We start from the raw sequence: 18,706 nt of genomic DNA, 5'->3' as shown, positions 1-18,706 counted from the left end.
GTTTGGCTTCCGCTTCACAGTTTTGTACTACTTCATGTTGGTTCACAGCATGAAATCTCAGAAGATTTTGACATTAATGTGAAAAAGTTCAACGGTTATGAATCCTTTTGCAAGGCACTAAAAAAAGCCACGGTAGCCGGTGCTTGATGAAAAACCGTAAGGAGACATTCCATGTGATTATAGACAATAATAGACGCATATCTTACTGACAGAGGTTAAAAGGCACTAAAAAGGCAGTTTTTTTGCAACTTTCTTAAAAGTCAACATTTTTGCCATTTATGCCTTTCATTTTGATATAATCAGAACCACATTTTCTGCGGTGCTCAATAGGTTACTATTCAGTGTGGCTACCTAACAAGGCAGCTGTGAGTGTCTGTTCTGGTATCATAAAATTATTCAGAAACAAGTGAATCTTTGAAATGCAGAAGAAAACTTTCCTACACAACAAGGATTCCCAGAGACAAGCTTCAAACTCCCTTCTCAGGCTTGTTAATGTGTCAACAGCTGAAAATCTGTTCACCTTCCTCATCACTAAAATTATGGCATCCATCCTCATCCTCTGCCTCCTCATCCAGCTGGAGGCTCCCAAAGGAGAATTTGTTTCTCGGTATAGGAGCGCTAGCCTCCACCGTACTGTTGCTGCAGTTCCCTCTGTCCTCTCCCTCAGACTCGCTTGACTCTGACCCACTGGTGGTGGAGCCCTCACACATTTGCACGGCCTCCACGTGTTTGACTCCGACCTGTCCTAACCGTTTCTTTCCGGCCCGGAACCTCCCTGGTGCCGTGAGGCCGTTGGCCGTCATGCGTCGCTCGAGAGCTGCCATGCGCTCGGCCCGAGACATAACCGGGCGTGAATCTGGCCGTGGTGAGGACGCACCCTGATGCGGGTCTGCACACGAGGCGTGATGTGCTTTTTGGAGATTGTGTAAGCGAGGCGATCGGCTCGGGTGGGGAGAGCATCTTGTGTCATTAAACAGGGGGGGCGTGTAGCCATTCTGCTCAGCGTGAGTGAGAGAAGGTGCTCGGTGGGTGGGTTTATTGGCAGGATTGGAGACAACACTCCTTGAGCCAAACGTATGTTGACCTGGGAGGGGGCTGCTGCTCTGCCTCTCTCTGTTATGGCCTCTGATTTCCCCCACTGTGCTGTAACCAGGACTAAGGTCAAACTTTGGACGTGACTGCGTGAGAGACCGATATGGCTCATGGTTCATGTTGAGCAAAGGAGACTCCCTGTACTGCGTCTTGCCCAGTAAATGCTCCTGCTGGGAACCTGAATCCCGACGCAAATTGAAGTCCTCACCATAACTCTGATTTGTTCTGCTGGCCTGCTCCCTTCCCATGTTCAAATTGCTATCTACACAACTCCTGGCTGAGCTGCTGCCTTTGGCAAACCAAGATGCTGGACCTTGGCTCGGATGTTCTGGGGACATCTGTCGTGTTGACAGTCTTGATTCCTCAGGCTTGGAAACGGACTCCTTTCCGTCTTCGTGGCCGTTTCTTTGATGGTTCGGGCTCATCTTTGAAGTTTGTGAAGCCGCTGGGTCTTCGACACTGACGAATACCGACTCCTTCCAGTGATGCTGAGGAGGAGAAGAAGAGGACAAGTCCTCAGGAACACCACTCTGTGAGAGTTGGAAAAAAGAAAAGAGTTTCAGAAATTATGTAATTAATAACTGGGGATTTAGTCCAATTCTTCCTCGCCTGAAAATATTCTGTTAGTTCCATTGCATGACTAAATACATTGCATGCACATTTAAGTGATCAAATGTACAGGGCTGAAACACCAAAATAAAATTTATTTTGCTAATTTAGCATCAGTCACAATGATATGTTATGGTATTGAGAGGAAATAAAGAAGCAAAAGTAAACACGACCAGTAAACATTTATGGTAACAAGCAGACTGGTGCAATGACATCTACCCCAAATCTCAATGTATTTATTATGGTTTAATGTGATAGACCAGCACAAAGTGGTGCAAAGTGTCACTTTTTGGAGTCTTGGCAGACTGTCAACTGGACTTTTATACAAAAAGCAATATTAAAGATAATTAGTTTGATGACATTTACCGAGTTGTTCCCATTTCCCCAAACTAATGCACAATTTTCCAAAGCAGACTCACAGACGCTCAATTCTCTGTTCCCTTCAGAGTCAAGGAAAAACTGCCTTAATATAGTGAGTGCACCCATAAGAGCCTTAGCAACCTTTTTTGTTAAAAATATGAAAGTTATCATAAGGAGGTAATTTTCTTCATAGAAAGACTGACTTCTGATGGCACTTCATGGTGGCGAGGAGAAGGCAGCGGCGACAGACGACTGTTGTGTTGAACTCGACTGCTGTATCGGACCCGGCTGTGTTTCCTGGCAGATGGGATGATGTAGGTCAGTGTTTTACATCGTGAAAGTCTTTACTTGAACTCAGAATGCCCAGCATGTGTCTAGACTCTACCTTTCAAACGGGATCTTCTTGAACTCTGATTCCCTCACATAATCAATCACCTGCTTCTGTGTGCGACCGCTGCAGCATTAGCACATGAGAAATAATAATGAGTGTCTCTACAAGGGCGGTAGTAGACTATTGGGAAAGTTAAATGCTTGCAGTCCCGCCAAAGAAAAGAAAAAAAAACTCCACCTAAATCTGAAGGAAGATCCTCGTGTGAAGAGCATAGGCTTGGGTTTGGGTTTAGGTTCCTCAAAGAGGCGGAAGAAGGCGTGATATTCCACACAGATCTTCCAGAAGACTTTACAGCAATCCCTGCTGGCCATCAAAAACTCCAGCGTGTCCTGATAGGAGCTCTGAAAAAAACATCCGAGAAATAATTTACAACCATGAAGCAATTTGTGTTCTCCAGGTATGACGAAACATCATACATTTAGATCTGGCCTTAGCTTGATGAGGAAACGTTTTCGCTTGAAGCTCAACTTGCGTATTTTGGACCAGTTGAAGGCGTTGATCCTCGTGTGTGTCTAAGATGGTGAAAAATTGAACGCCTTTTAAAACATTTTTTTTGACAAAGCGAGAATAACTAAGAAACACAACCAGCAAATTGATGTTCACATTAATGTCTGTGTGAAGCTACCTGGAAGACCAAAACGCCGGTGTGCGCCACAGTCAGATTTAACTTCGAACCTTCCCGATCCTTGGCAGGGTGCAGCCGAATCCCGTAAAAATCCAGCTTGCGAGCAACCTCCAATAACTGAAAATCTGACTCTGCTGGTGACTGACCTCTACAACACACACATAAATGTAAATATTTACAGCTGCTAACATTTCATCTGTATTTCTAAGGAGGGTGATACCTGTAAAGTACATTCAAAAGGATGATACTTCAGTCACAAAGGTATTGAAAAACACTGCAGAAGAAAATGTAAAAAGAAACAGGCAGATGACCAGAATCAGATAATTTAGAACTGCATCAATACGACCAGTCTGGTTGCTGTAATGCCAATTAAGTTTTTTGTAAATAAATACATTTTTCAAGTAATAATCCTTCTACATTGTTTTGTTATCGAATAAAGAAAAGAAATCATTGAAACTTTTCCGATAAGGAAAAAACGTCTTAGTTAAATAAAAAGAATTTTAAATCCAACTCTTTCAGGGGTGTGACGAACTTTAGGCTTAAAAGTGTGTGTACATTACACTATACATACAGGTCATACAAGTTCCTAGTGTTGAGTTTTTGAAGAACAAATTGTGGCTGGTAGAAGGAGCAGCAAGCCTTAACTAACTTTCCTAATTCTCATTCGTAGATAAGCCTTCCTGTTTCCTGTGTGCCACTTAACAAGGGATTCAACTTAACATGGCACCCGGCCAGATATCGTTATCAGCTGTGGTAAAAACCAGCTCTCTGAAGCTGCAGCTTTAGAGAGCAGTGAAGCTTGTCTGAAGCTGCAGCGGCAGACCACTGAGTGCTCATGGCCCACTGTGACGCAGAGGCCACTGAAGTGTTGGCAAAGCTTCTTCTTAAATAAGTTATGAGAAATACTTGATGGAGTGGCTGGATGGTGTGAGGAGATCTGGAAGAGTTCCAGTAATGTACTCCCAACGGCTTTAAACTAGATGGAATGAAAAAGTAGTCCGACAAAAAAAAAAAAAAGCCAAGTTCAAATTCACTTCTCTCAAACTTCTGCATCAGTCATCTCTAAATAGAGTAGAAAACTGGGTTTCATCCCACTAACCCAACTAAAGACAGCTGTCTGTTTGCGTGTGTGTGTCACTTGGTGATCTAAAAGAAGCTTATAATCTCCTTTTGCTTCATGTTTTTCTTCATCAGGGAAAGAGAAGCTGGTCAAAGTTGTGGAGAGGAAAACATGATAAAATCTTCTGCAGTTTAAAGACTGCCAAATTTGCAATGAGCTGGTATACATCAAAGTATATCTGTGCATTAGAGACAAAAATTGAAAATCATCCACATGTGCTCTCCATGAAATCTGGCTGCGCTTGAGCTGTTTTGCACAGAAAAAGGCCCAACAAAGTCTCTAGATGTGCAAAGCTGGAAGACATAAAGCCCAAAAGACTTACATTAATCTGTAAAACAAGTTATAAAAATCTGGCCAATGTAAGATTATATACTGTATGTTAAAGTGCTGTGTGTAGCACTCTGAGAAATAACCCATTCATTCAGTGGCTGCTTTCCTGAATGTGTCACTTGAGTAATAAAACAGCCCAGTGGGACAATAACAAAGCCTGCAACAACATTTCCTGTTCACAGCTGAGGAGAAAAATGTCTGTTCACCCACTGACCTTGTGTTATTATTTTAACTGTGATTTAAAGATCACACACTCACATATGCTTTGAGTGAAACTCCATGATTTTGTCGATCAGGGGCATCTGATCTGGAATGTAGTTGTTGTTTAGCAGGTGTGAGCGGCAGTGGCTCTCGTCAAAGTCCCCAATCTCAGCTGAAACCAAAGGGAGAAAAAAACAAAAAAAGAACAAAAAATAAAGAAGTCAGCTTTAGAGCAAACGCGCTTCGATCGCAACAGGCTAAAGAAAGAGGTCCAGATATGGCCGGCAATGGAAATGAGTCGTTGCTCTGCTGCAGCTCTGCAAGATTACATTCAGACATTAGACTGAGGGGTCTCCATGGCAACACAAAGTTAATCAATTTGAAATGCTGCGCCGTGTGCAGCATGACAATGTTTGCTGATAAGCTGCGCATGAAAAGAGCAGCAGTGTATCTATAAAAGACAGTTGTCAGATCTATCACTGCTTTGGTGGCTTGAGCCAAGCGCATGAAACTCGGTCCTGCGAGCCTCACACTGGATGATGTGGGAGACCATCAGAGCCGCGCTGGTGTCGTTGCACGTCATGCGTCCACTGGAGAGATCCTGCTTGATCTGGAGGGCAAACAGGTACCTAGGCACAAAAAACAAGCAAAAATCACTAACAAGTCTGCCGATGTGAGTGAGGGTTAATATGAACACAAGATTGAATTTGGCACTTTAGGAATTTATCAGAAGAAGAAAAAAAAATGCTTAAAGAGACAAAGAGCTTTCTCAGGTCACATGGATCATAGAGTTGCACTCCCACTCATTTGTTGCTTTGTATTATAGGCAAAGACAAAAAATGTACTGAAACCTTTTCATTGTTACAAAAACATACAAAGGTGAATTTAGTTTGTGCTGTCTAAGTAAATTAAGTTGTTTGTTGGGTTGTAGTTTTGAATTGATGCACGAATGCAAAAGTAATAAAAATAAAAACAACCACAGACTATATAGTACCGGTAATCAATGAATAAAAAAATAAAAATCACCAAATACTGGCTTAACATATATAACTGTCTTGTAATGGGATTACAATTGAACTAATAATTAAAAATATCTTGTAGGAACTATATTGGGTGCATTTTAACTCCTTGTTGCCAGAGTTTGTCTATCACTTCTTAAAACAAGATAAAAACAATAATAATAATAACAGTGTTTTTGCCATCATGTAGATGCTAAATTAAGTACATATTGACATCTGAAAAGAGCGTATATAATAAATATTTTTAGAGATATAATGCAAATAAACAATATTAGGCATCGTAACAAAATTTACAGTCTGTTTTATTGATGCTGATGTTGTTAAATAGGGTTCTGAAACTGAACAATAAGTTTCTGCGCAATCAATTCTGGTCCATTATTACAGCATTGCAAAGGCAACTGGATATTTTAAACTGACAACTGTATTTTGCTCAAAATCTGTTTGCTATGTAAAAAACTAAAACTCTTGCTTTTACTCTTGCTGACAGAAGGTCAGTCTTCCTTTGACCTTCTGTGGTCATGAGGCATGACTTATGACAGAAAAAAAAAATATTCTTCAACACAAGCAGCAGGCCCAGAATTTTCTGGAGGGACTAGATTTCAGTTCTGGTAAAGATCTAAAGTGTGTTGCTGGCGGTATCCTTCCTGCCCAATGTTACGAAAGCGGAAGCTACAAGATTAAAGGATTAATACGGTTGTGGCCAATTTGTTGGTGCAACAAGAGGGCTTTCAAGATTATTGACTGGGAAGGGGAACCACAGTTTCAGATAATGTTTTAAAGTAGCAATGTTTTGGAACTAACATCAGCAAAAGCCTCATTGTTACCATTTCTTTCAGGAAATGAAAAGCAGGCTAGCAACCAAGGTAGTTAAAACTTCACAAATTAATCAGCATGTTCACCACTGATCTTATGAGAATGAATTTAATCTCAATAAGATCCCAAATATTGAGATCTTATTGAAGTAGAAAAGGAGGCAATATTCATGGAAATGAGCAGGTTTACCCTAAAAACACAGTGGACTCCCGCCATGTCGCTGTACAGAATTCGCCTCGTTACAAATTTTTCTGTGAAACTTCACTCCAAAATATTTACTGAAAATTAGACTATTTGAGAATTTTTTTGTAGCGCATGACTAAAATATTAGAAATAAAATTCAATTTGGAACGCTAAAATATCTAGGCACAATGCTACTTGACATGCTATTGGCAAGTGTTTGCAAAATAACTAATAATAGTACAACTAAAATAGGCTATTACAAGCATTTTTAGCGGGGGTCTCAAGTATTTGCAGATTTTAGCTGTTCTTTAAATGTGTTGAAATATGTTGTTTTAATATTACAAAGGGTTGAAACAATTTTTAAGTTAAGATTATTGAACTGCAATACTCAGTTAATTCTGAAACAAAATAACATATCAAGCAACAGAAAAAGTCTAAGATGAAAACTACTGAATGTGTATGCTTGAAACAAACTAGACAGTAAAAATGCTTCAAATAACAGTAACATATATACTAATGAAAAAATAGTAAATAGAAACAGCTTTCTAATATCTTCCTCGTACGAACAATCAAGCAATTGTTTAAGCTTCATCAATTGAATGTCAATTTTTTTCTCTGTGCTCTCCTAAAAACGTGCAGCACATCCGTATCTACAGAACACAAACCAGAAAATCATTAGCTCTACATCGCTAATCTCCAGAGGGCTAAACCAGCAAGATGGCAGCCATGACATTTGAATCCTATAACCTGAAGGGGGAATAAATCATCATAAAGTCAGGGCCCATGTTTCATGTATGCCTCAGTTACAGCAGAGACCTTTCACACCGACATGTATACAAACATTTGTCTCTGTGCCAAGAAGAAGACAAACGCATCCCGTAGATAACGGGAGTAAAGAGGATCCGCTCACCTCGTCAGCTCCTCCAGCAGCTGCGCATGGTCAGGGGGGAAAAACTTCACACTGAACCTCAGGGTTGTGTTTTTCGGTCCTGCGCGGAACAGGTTCATTAATAAAAGAACATTTGCATTTTAAAAGGAGATTATGCAGAGCAGTTATTCTCTTATAAGCTCCAGGAAGGACAAGGCTAAACAGCATACTGAAACACTTACGTCGAAGCTGCTTAATAATCGGTTTGATGTGGTCCAACCAAACCTGTGAAAGAACAGAATAGGCTTGTTCAAGTACAAGTTTTTGAACAAATAATGTGGGGAATTTTGAGATGAGGCTTTATTTGTTATTTACCATCATGCTTTTGTGATTTTGAAACTCCAGGCCAAAGTAGTCGCCTTCAATCAGATTCATGTGGGAGCACACCAGGTCAAATAGCACCTTGCCCGACGCTTTTTGCTGTGGACAAAATCACGAAGGACAACATTCAACACAAAGCAGAAAAGGCAAGCATTTCTCCCCTCCCCCCCACTTTCAGTATTCCACCTAGACACATTTAAAGCATTTTATGAGCTTAAATTCGTCATATTGTTTCTTGACGACAGAATAAATCAATATGCCTTGATGCTAAACAGTCACAAAGTTTTGTTAGAGAACATTAGCAAACAGACAGCATCAGGAAGACCAAGAAACACTACAGAAGATAAGGGACAAAAATTTGAAAAAGCTACAGAAATTATTGTGTTATGAAACAATATTCCAAGCTGTGTTTATCCAATATTTGAAACAAGACCCCTTACAAAACAACAACACATCCACTAAGATATGGTTGTACCCCTAAGCTGACGGGGCAAGCAAGGACAGCAATGAGCCAGCAGCCCAAAGGCCAATGGTAAATCTGGAGAGGCGGAAGAGATTCACAGCACTCTACAAATGTAGCCTTTAAGGAGGAATGACAAGGAAAAATAACTTTTTTATTTTTCTAATAACTCCAGAAGAAGCCCTGTTTGCACTTCAACATAAGCCATGTAAGGTATATACATAGTAAGGCTCTCAGACCAAATGAAAACAAAACTGAACAAGTTGGTCTACTTGGAAAATGTGATGGAAGGACTGCACCATGTATCCCCATTCCCATTTAGTGGGTTTCCACAGAAAGAACTCTTGTTCCACAACTGGTTCAGCTCATATGCCTCTGAATGCTGATTTATTTTATTTTTTCCCCATGAGAACCAACTATCGTTTCCATGTGTTTTGGGAACCAAACACGCATAATCAACAGGTGGCATCAGACAACTCGGAAGAACAGAAGAAGAAGAGCGTAATAGCAAAACAGACCTTGATGCCCTGGGTGCATTACTTCCTTGTTTACAGAGGTTCCTTTATGTGCAGCAAAAGAGAATCCAAGCAGTCCAGCTGATGCGGAAAAGGTTTCTTTGTGTTTGCTGCCGTGCTCGTTATTTCTTTGTGTGCAGTTTGACTGGCGCACAATGTGATGTCTCAGGTTTGCACTGAAATACCAGGTATTCCACAAAGCCCAACTAGAAACAAACTAGACACTGGGGAATCTCGTTCTTCTAGAGCAAACACGTGACACTGGTTCAAAATTATGCTCGGGAACTGGAACGGGCTCCAAACCGCATCGGTGGAAAAGCCCTGTGAAACATGGTGGATGCAGTATTATACTGTGGGCATGCTTTTCTTCAGGAAGGGGATGGGAAACTGGTCAGAATGATAGTAGGCTAGATGAAGGTTGCTAACAACTTGAGACTGGGATCGAAGCTCATCTTCTAGCAAACGTCCAGCTTGAGACATGATGGAAGGATTTATATTAAATCAGAATAATGTGTTAAACTGGCCTAGTAAAAGCTCAGATTTAAATCCAACACAGAATATGTGGTGAGACTTGAGTCTCACCTTTTTTTTTTTGAATGGGCAGAAGTAGTAGAATTTAAAAGCGTGAAGCTGGTAGAGACATGCTACAAAAGAGCTGCAGAATACACTGCATTGACAGACGGTTTTCAATGCAGTTGCATTGAAGAAAAATGCACAATAAACTTTTCAGAACCATTTACCATTTCACTACCTTGTGCATAATCTTGTCTATCCTTGTTCTATTGCATAAAATCCTTAAAAAAAAAATCTTTAAAAATCTTCAAAAAATATTTGGCTGTAACACGCCACTTTAGAAACACAAAATGGGTGTGAAATACTTACAGTGCCCTATTAGTTAATCATTACCAATTTTCTGTTGATAATGTATCACTTTCTGTGTCACAAATGTCTCTTTTGGCCTTTCTGCTTCCATGCTAGTGTTCAAAGAGCCTGCCATGAATAAGTTTCCATCATGCATGTTGCAGCCAAAGGGGCTGGGTTGAACGTCGTCTTTGATCTGGATTTTCAGTGTCGCTGCTGCTGACGGCCCAGCAGCCTTTGAGGTGGAAATCATATCAGGGTGGGATAAAAAGTTCCCCTGACCACCTCAGTCTTCCCTCAAACACCACACGAACTTAACTGCACACTTTTGGGCACTGCGAGAAACACACAAACCTCAAAAATCTACCTCAATCAAACTGAGAAACATTCCCACATGGGGTCACATTGGTGTCAGGGATTTTTCCCAACAGATTTCTGTTACAGACACTCAGACACGGCTCGACTCTCAGGCACACACACAACAGGAACACGTCTGCCTGGCTGCTTCCTCGTGACTGGTCTGCACCAGTGCACAGCATATCTCAGCTACAGAATGTGAGTGTTTGTAGTAGGAGCCCCTCCTGGCTTGATACCGATTCAGAGCGGTGCCTTAATACGTTTCAAGAAAGGCGTTCTTACATGAAAGGACAGGGACATGCTGAGGTGCATGCTAGGACACGAATTTCTCTGGTGCAGCTAAAGGGAGTTGTCGAATTTTAAATTTAAATGACGCTGCCTGTGTTCCTCTAAATGCTTAAAGAATAAAAACTTAAGCTGTCAGCTTAGTCAAAGTGATTACACATCCTCATGTAAATGAAAAACCTTCCCCCAAACGAGACAATCTACCCCTTTTTCCCAGCTTGCACAGGGAGTTTTCTACTACTGAGAGCCAGCTGTTTGCATATGGTGACAGAACCAGAGAGGGCGACTGCAGAGAAGAGGTCACCAGTCCAAATATACATAGATACACGCATTATTTAATGTCCTTCTGTGTATAAAAGGCAAAACATAGCCAGAATGAATTCAATGTTTCTTTCATTCATTGCAGTTACACCCAGCATAGAAAAGCCATCAGCTTCTCTTTGAGGCTCTTATGTCCAGCCATGTAATTGTGCCATTGTTGATAAAGAGGCCACACTCTGTGCAAAGACAGGTTGGGCAGAGGCTGATTAAAGCTGACCAGCACTTGATTAAACGCAGCTTTTTGCATGCAGGAGTCATGTCACCGAAAAGGACAACACAAAAACATTGTTAATGACGCACCAGTCCCTAAGAGTGATGTGTGCGTTGTTGCTTATCCAGCACACCGTAAACACACCGTCAATACATCTTAAGCAGGCGGTGTAACACATTTTCCAGCTACGTAGTGCCGTTTTATGGCACAATTCAGCAACTCTGTTACCTTCAGTTGTCATGAAGCTGCTGCATAAATCAAACATAACTTAAAAGAGATTTGACTTTGCCTTTAAATTTAAGGCAGGGTCACTGCCTTAGGAAATGGTCACTGAAGCAACTTTGGTACCTTTTGCTTTGTGGGCAGGTGACAAATCCTGCTGGAATATGAAAACAGCATCCCCGTACACATTGTCAGCAGAGGGAAACATGAAGTGCTCTATAATTTTACCCATGGTGTCAATAATTGTCCTCTGGCCATCTATCAAGTCAGCAGCCTTCCCCATGATTATGTAGCCTCCTGACCCAGAATATGACCATATAGATGCTCAGGAAACCTCTGCAGGCTTTTGAGTTACTTTGCTGATTAGGGTGTGACACCATGGGTTTCCAAAATTTAACTTTCAAAGTATTCAGAATTTTGGGTATTTATTGTCTATAAGTCATAATCATCAAAGATAAAAAAAAAAGGTTTGACATATTTCACTATGTGCAATGAATCTATGTATGAGTTTCACTTTCTGAAAGTAGTGACAAAAATATTGAACTTTCTCACAACATTAATGTTTGTCAAATGTACCTGTATAGATATGCATGTAAACTACAAGGAATTTCAGATGAAAACATGGGCAAAGGGTTAATGCCTTCCAACTTTTATTCTACACCAGTTTGGCAATAAATGATTAGATGGTTTTTAACGATAATTTGCTCAAATTTCTTTTAATGATAAGGTTTTATAGTAGAAGGTTTAATTACTAAGCATGGCTTCAGTTTTACTTTGGTTCATTTAGTACTTAACCTTCAGTGTGAAAATATATTTTTCACTCCTCTGCTTTGGCATTTCCACATATTTTAAATTAAAGGGACATTCTGTTTCTGGACTGAGCCCTGCTGGCATTCCCAGGAGGCCTGGCGTTTGTACAGCTGAGCAGCAATTCCAGTTAATTTAGGTCACCGGAGCTACAAAAGACAAAACAGAGGTAATTTAATTTAATTTGACTTTAAAGAACCCTTCATGTGTAGTTATTTGAAACTCTCCACCAGTAGAAGTCTTTATGTAAATTATGAAAGAAACTAATCACATAAATTAAATAATTTAGACTCAGAAACAGCCCAAATAATGATAACACAGAAGATCAAAAGTTTGCAATTGTTCATCATTGCAACTCAACAAAATCTATTTTGCTGAAATAATAAATTGGTTTCTTGTCAAAAAAAGTTACTTTTAAAAAATTATTAATAGTTCTTGTCTTTTGTTTGTGACTATACAAGTTCTAAAACCAATAATTTTTTTGTGAATTTATCTCAATTTTATTCCTATTGCAGTTCTTTCCATTATTGTCTACATAAACAGGAAATTGCAAAATATTACTGTTCATTTTATGGAGAAATTGGTTCTTCTCATTAGTTTTGTTTTTTTGTAAACTTTTAACCTATCAGGATTAGATACAATCTACAACAAATTCAAGCCACATTAGTTTTTTGTTGTTTAAATTTATAAAGATGTTTTTTGTTTCATCATTTTACCCTGGAAAACATCCAGTTCAAACGCCAAATCAATACCCCAAAATTAATGTAATGTTTGAGATGAATGCATCGCCGACTGGAACCGTAGGGATATAGTTCAATCATCATGAAAATGATCTGTGACCAAGAGCGTGCATATCTTGGAGCCTTCGTTTCAGCAGAAAGGTTACATTTTTAAGAAAATATTGTGCCCTGCAGCTGACATTTCATACCGTGTCTGCAATGGCAACAAAATGTCAGCAATCTCCATTTTTATTACCTTCATCTGTAAAAGCATAATAGTCACATGTTTTCATTGGATCAGTAAGTTCCAGGAAGAGATGACGCGGTCCGAGTCAGCAGGCATGAGGGAAGCGTCTGTCTGGCCCAATTATGTTTGAACCCAGACTGTACTACTGTTTACATGTGTCTGCATCGCTACACTGACCTCTGCATGCTCAGGCTGACAGAAGATGGCTAAATGAAGATGACAGCAATGTCTGCGCACTCCTGCTTTCTACTTCGGGGTAAACCCCGCCCCCCAAAAAAGATCTCCCCCTCTACGTCCCAACGCTTGTTAGTAAGCTCCAGTCAAGACAAAAATGCGATTATAAAGGTCAGGTGTAAAGTAGTTGTGCTCTCCCTAAACTGCTGCCCTCCAGGAATTGTTAGCATGCTCCACTTCACCCAGAATAACCCAACAACTGACGGTTCTATCCAAAACTTCAACTGCAGGTTTTGCATTTTGGGCTGGGGGAGGGTACCATGGGTGGCAAAGAGACTGCCAATGCCTTTAGGCTCCAGATGAAATGAAAGAACAAAGGGAGTCAAGTCCCCTTTAATATTTTGGTTGTGGTGCAGTGGGATCAGCTGAATTTGACAGTGAGAGCAAATGGGGGGGAGGGGTTCATTCAGAGTTCCTACCCAATTTTCATGTTATAATTATCACTCAGATTCCCAGTGTTCTCATTCTTCCTAAGCTCAATGTTTAAAGAAAAAAAATAAACAAAGTTCAACAAGTTTTTTTACGGCAGATGAAGTGGTCAAGCATTAAAGACGGAACATGAAAAAAAGAAGGTTGAACGGATGGAAAATTACATGATTAATGAATGAATGAGTTGGATGAATGATCAGACATATGGATGGAGTGACATATTTTGCCATATAAAGCCAGAAAAACCCTAAATCAAATAACTCACTTTTTACAGACAGTGTTCTTTTCCAATATTCCAGCTATGCTGCCCCTGTAGCACCCGCTGGTGCAGTTATAGTGTAAAAGATCAAGAATTTGTCACATCCCAGCAGGCGGTTTTCAGCTGCGCTTTAGATCAGACGGTTTGAGTCAGAGGAAGGAACAAAGAGGAGAACAGAGAGAAAAAAAGCCTTTGTTAAAGTTGACACTCAAGATATTTAGAGTCGAATAAAAAATGCAGAGGAAAAATCTAATCAGAAACAGACTTCAAAAATTTGATACATTTCCAAACTCAAAGATTTTCATAGCAGATGATGTAAAATTATTAACATTTCAGTATGAGACATTTAGCTAGTGATTTTTCCCTTAAAGAAATACAATAAACTTATGCAATTTTTTCCAGTGTTTTCCAAGTGTGGCTAGTGGTAGGCAAGTCTCTGTGTTGACGTCCTTGATAATGTGGATTCTTATATTCACTGATATTTTCACAAAGCTGCTAAGATTTCTGAATTCACTATAGTGCATACAAGAGATTGACAACTTAAAGGTTTAAAAGAACAACTTTGGTTGACTTTGTTCAGCCTTCCTGTGTGCTCTTAGCTCTCTTGCACTCAATACCCAACTGAACCACAGAAAACACTCAAAATGTTATGAACCTCTTTTTGCAGGTTTTGCACTTCATATGACTTCATGTTTAAACTCCTCAATGAGACTAAAAGGTTTTTAGTCGTCTTTAGTCTGTAACATCACAACAAAAATGAAGAGCATCGCTGTCAACCCGTAGCCCGGTAGTACTCCAGTATAGTTCATTCATAGCCAAAAAAGTTTGAATATTTTTGTATTTTTAATGGGCCAATCTTTGTCCAGGAGAAAATTTGAAAATTCTTTAAAATAATCAGTCCTGATGTTGCAAAACAAAGGTAAAGGATGTTGTCTCCATATTCTTAAATCCATGTAAAAAGCTATTTGTTTCTCAGAAACCTATGTTATCTTTTAGACTGTGGAAAAAGTCTATATTTTCTACATTTAATTTTCCATTATTCATATTTATTCAGACTTGGAATACTATAAAATCCCCTGGTATTCTTTATTAATTCCCTCTTGAGGACTAAAACTTGAGTAAAGAGGTCAAACGTTCAGCTCTCATTACAGTGCCGTGGCAGTGGAAAACCCCAGGAACAATCTTGGAGAGTTTTAAGTGAACCATGGCTGATACTGCCGCTGAGGGAAGGGCTGAGATTACAGAGCTGTTTACAGTAGCCGCCTGTAATATTCCCACACTGCGTCCTCCTTTGACTCTTATGAAAAACATGTGCAACGACCCAGCAGAGTTCTGAGCAAACATCTATTCATGAAAGTGCTGTGAAAATGTTTCCACGTGATGTTTGTATAAGTGCAGGTATGCGTACTGTAAGGGAAGGACAGGACTGGGAGGTCAGCTGCAGCTAAAGCTCATTGAGATTCAGGTCATGCACTGCAGAGGTTCCCAGGGTGACTCTGCTGCTGCTGCGTGAAGCTGACAGAGAGATGGGAGGAGCGAGGCAATCCTCCGGATAACCCTGTGAACCTGACATACAGATGCAACGCCAGTGTGCAAAGTGTGCTTGTGATTCATAAAGACTTTATTTAAAAAAATAAAAAAAAAACTGAAAGTGAAGAAATGTCTGTTTTTATGTGGTTTGTGGGAGAAATAAAGGGAAATGTGTTGTTGTTTTTTTTTAAATGGTCCAAACTCTGATGTTCAAAAGGAAAAACCTCAACACGACCGAAAAGAAAAGCAATGATTGGGTTGCCACAGCTGTCAGAGTCATTCGGTCACAGTAAGCCAGCCCATAGGGCCTGAGAGGACAACCATGAAAATGATGTCCTCTAAGATTCACCAAAGCCCCCGCCTTCGCCTCCTGTTCTTCCTCGCTTTGTTCACCCCACATTAGTTTGCCTTCCTTACGTTCCCAAGACTCTGGCCTGCTGGAAACATATTGATTTTGCATAAAGGATAATTAGGTGTCCTGTTGTGCTGCTGAATATGCAACGGCACAAAGCTGAGCGCATTTGTGCAAAGACCACCAACTGTCAAGACGAAGGACCATAAAGCAGAGGATGATAACAGGTTTGTAGGCCAAAAGTAGAGAGAGCTTTGGCCAGTCAGAGAAAGAATAAACGAGACAGCTTTCTTTTTTTTTTTTTACTAGCACAAATTCAACTGAGCATCTGGAAAAAGGGGAAAGTATTAATATATTAATTATAAATGTGTTTTTTCCCCCTCTCTCAGCCATTAGTTTAATAAAAAAAAACTATTTTTGGAACCCAATTAATATGTCTGATTGGGAGCTTTCATACTTTAACCAAACCAAAATGAGCTGTAAAAGTTAATAGGTGAAGTATTTGTGAATATTTGTCTCTTTAAAATTATATTTTGAACATATTTCAGTAGGTTTTCAGGTTGCACAAATTGAGTTTGTGATGCAAGTTCAAAGAAAAGGTGTGATTATTTTATATTATTGAGTTAAGCTAAGTGTGGCATCAACACATAATGTAATAATTATCTGTGCCTAAGCTGATCTGAGCAACAGATCAGTTTTAAGTATGAAGGACTCACATCAACCAACTCCTGTTATCATCGGTGTGCCTCTTTGTTCAAAAGTTATAATCGCCTCATGAATTAGGATCCAGTGACAGCCCTCCTTCTCTCATAGCAGTGAATCTCACAAAGCTCTGTGTGTGCAGACAATCAATAGGTTAATTAGGAGTTTAATTAGGTGTAGCTGTGACACACAGCTCCCACAAGGTGAGGCCAGGAAAGAGACTTTCATAGTTAGTCTCATTTAAATAAACATGCCAAATATGAACTCTCACTGATTTGGAAAAGTCATGAATTACTTCCCATGTCATGATCTTGTGTTTTAGAATATTGATGAAGCTTAGAATAGTTTACTCTTAATCTAAGTTGACTTATTACTTATGCTTTTATTTTTTGTTTAGCCTGTGCGTCAGGATTATCCTGGAATTTACACTCGTTTCTATGATGTGTCATTTTAGTCATGTATCTGAAATTTATAATCAGATCAGAGCAGTTATTCTGAAGTATTGTGCAAGGCTACAGCCTGCTTCAGAAAAATAAGTAGTGTACTAAGGGGAATAAACTCAACCTAGCTTTATACATTATGTGAGTTAATCTCAAACAGGCAAATAATTTGAGAATCTAAACAAAGATCAAGAGACAAACAGAAATCATTTATAATGGCAATAAACCCTCACAGTTCTTTGCATGATATCCAACTGCAAAAAACTAGTTCTGATGTAGGACCATGCAGCACTATTTTCCAGTTTTATGCTTCTTTTACCAAAAGATGGCATAAATACACCCGTGGATTAATTGCATCTGAACCAAGTGTGAAATATTTACCTAGGTCAAAATTTCAGAGGAAATGTGGAAAAATGTAGCAGGACTGTGGGCACCTGTAACTTTGACCCCACTGTTGCCAACTCAGCAACTTTTTTGCTATATTTAGTGACATTTCAGACAAAATAAATAAAAAAATGGCATCAGCCAAAATCGGAATCGGCAGGTCAGGTTTTTTAAGGATCGATAACTGGCGATTGGCCAGAAAACTGCAATTGGTGCACCCACAATAATTTGTCCAATCAAAGCAGATTAAGATTTTATAGAATTGCTAATATTTAACGACAGACTGTGCCAGCAGTACAATCTGCTGGTACTGTAGCAGACTGGTACAAGTCTGCTACAGTACCAGATTTCACCATGCTGACAACCCCAGGACACTACCTTGTCCTGGTGTGTTCCAGCAACACTCAAAAGCCACCTCATTGCAGACCACCACAGTTATTTCTGGAGAGATACTAGCTGTAAAGTAAGATAAGCGCTTGGAGCTTGTGTGGTGTTTAAGAGCAGGCAGGTCTCAGGGGGAATTTGTTGGTGCCGTTCGTTCCTTTAGCTATAATCTCCTTCAGTAATAAATAATGACAGCTGTGCATGCTGCTCTGCTGGTGAGGCCAATCAATTGGGCTTCTTGAGATTAGCCTTAAACTACTTATCCCACAGAGTAGCAAATCCAGAGGCCCTTAGTCCTGTGATGTCAGGAAAGTGCATAGAGGATGGTTGCTGGGAGGGAACATAAAAAAAACACATATGTAAACAAAGTAAACTGCTTCAAAGAGGAAAAAAATACCTTGCCAAAACTTTATCAGCAAGATTTATGAATTTGCAATGAATCTATGCATTTCACTCGATGTATCTGTATCAGGAGTATCAGAGTATCAGATACTCCTGCAGTCATTGCAATAAAAAATAAATATACTACACATACAAAACACAAACTATTATCTACCAATATACAATTTCTGTGCATCTATTCAAAATAAAGAACAGAAACTGCCCTGTATGTTTATTAGTGATGTGCCGATCAGGTTTTTTCCTGCCGATTCCGATTCTGATCACCCATGAGGGCCGATCACCGATACCGATCACTGATCACATAATTATTATTTTTGTTTTAATCATAAGCACTACCGGCGACATTATGTGGAAAAAGGAACCATGAATTCACCTTAATTTAGACAAAAACTTATTTTTAATAACTTTTTCCAAAAAAACAAAAAAAAACAAGCATTGTGCAAATTGTACTGCTATCCGTAATACTATCTTTAACAAATTGAAAACATATGAAGGCTCTGAAGAGGCTAAAGTCAAAAAGTCAAAATAAAACCTCTCAACATTGCCAAAAAATTCAAGTATAAAACTTAACATTCAAAGGCAAATACAGGATC

At 39.6% G+C, this 18,706-nt stretch overlaps 1 protein-coding gene across 7 annotated transcripts in view; it reads right to left on the bottom strand.

Annotated features, from left to right (window-relative positions):
• The window catches only part of LOC103461720 (FERM, ARHGEF and pleckstrin domain-containing protein 1), a 58,893-nt gene that overhangs the window by 15,247 nt on the left and 24,940 nt on the right, over positions 1-18,706 (bottom strand). For 5 of the 7 annotated variants that reach the window (XM_081603622.1, XM_081603599.1, XM_081603617.1 and 2 more), the window contains 11 exons: positions 7,987-8,091; positions 7,854-7,896; positions 7,654-7,732; positions 5,260-5,357; positions 4,786-4,900; positions 3,078-3,225; positions 2,869-2,964; positions 2,630-2,793; positions 2,447-2,515; positions 2,265-2,358; positions 1,406-1,622 (listed from right to left, as the gene is read on the bottom strand). In XM_081603622.1, the coding sequence (XP_081459748.1) occupies positions 1,406-1,622; positions 2,265-2,358; positions 2,447-2,515; positions 2,630-2,793; positions 2,869-2,964; positions 3,078-3,225; positions 4,786-4,900; positions 5,260-5,357; positions 7,654-7,732; positions 7,854-7,896; positions 7,987-8,091 (1,228 nt within the window). The other 2 variants (XM_081603608.1, XM_008404065.3) reach the window with 2 other exon arrangements.

The sequence above is a fragment of the Poecilia reticulata genome, chromosome 2 (assembly GCF_904066995.2).
Source record: "Poecilia reticulata chromosome 2, P_reticulata-male-v2, whole genome shotgun sequence".
NCBI lineage: Eukaryota > Metazoa > Chordata > Actinopteri > Cyprinodontiformes > Poeciliidae > Poecilia > Poecilia reticulata.
The sequence above is the reverse complement of the archived record's forward strand: the minus strand, read 5'-3'. Positions and strand labels throughout refer to the sequence as shown.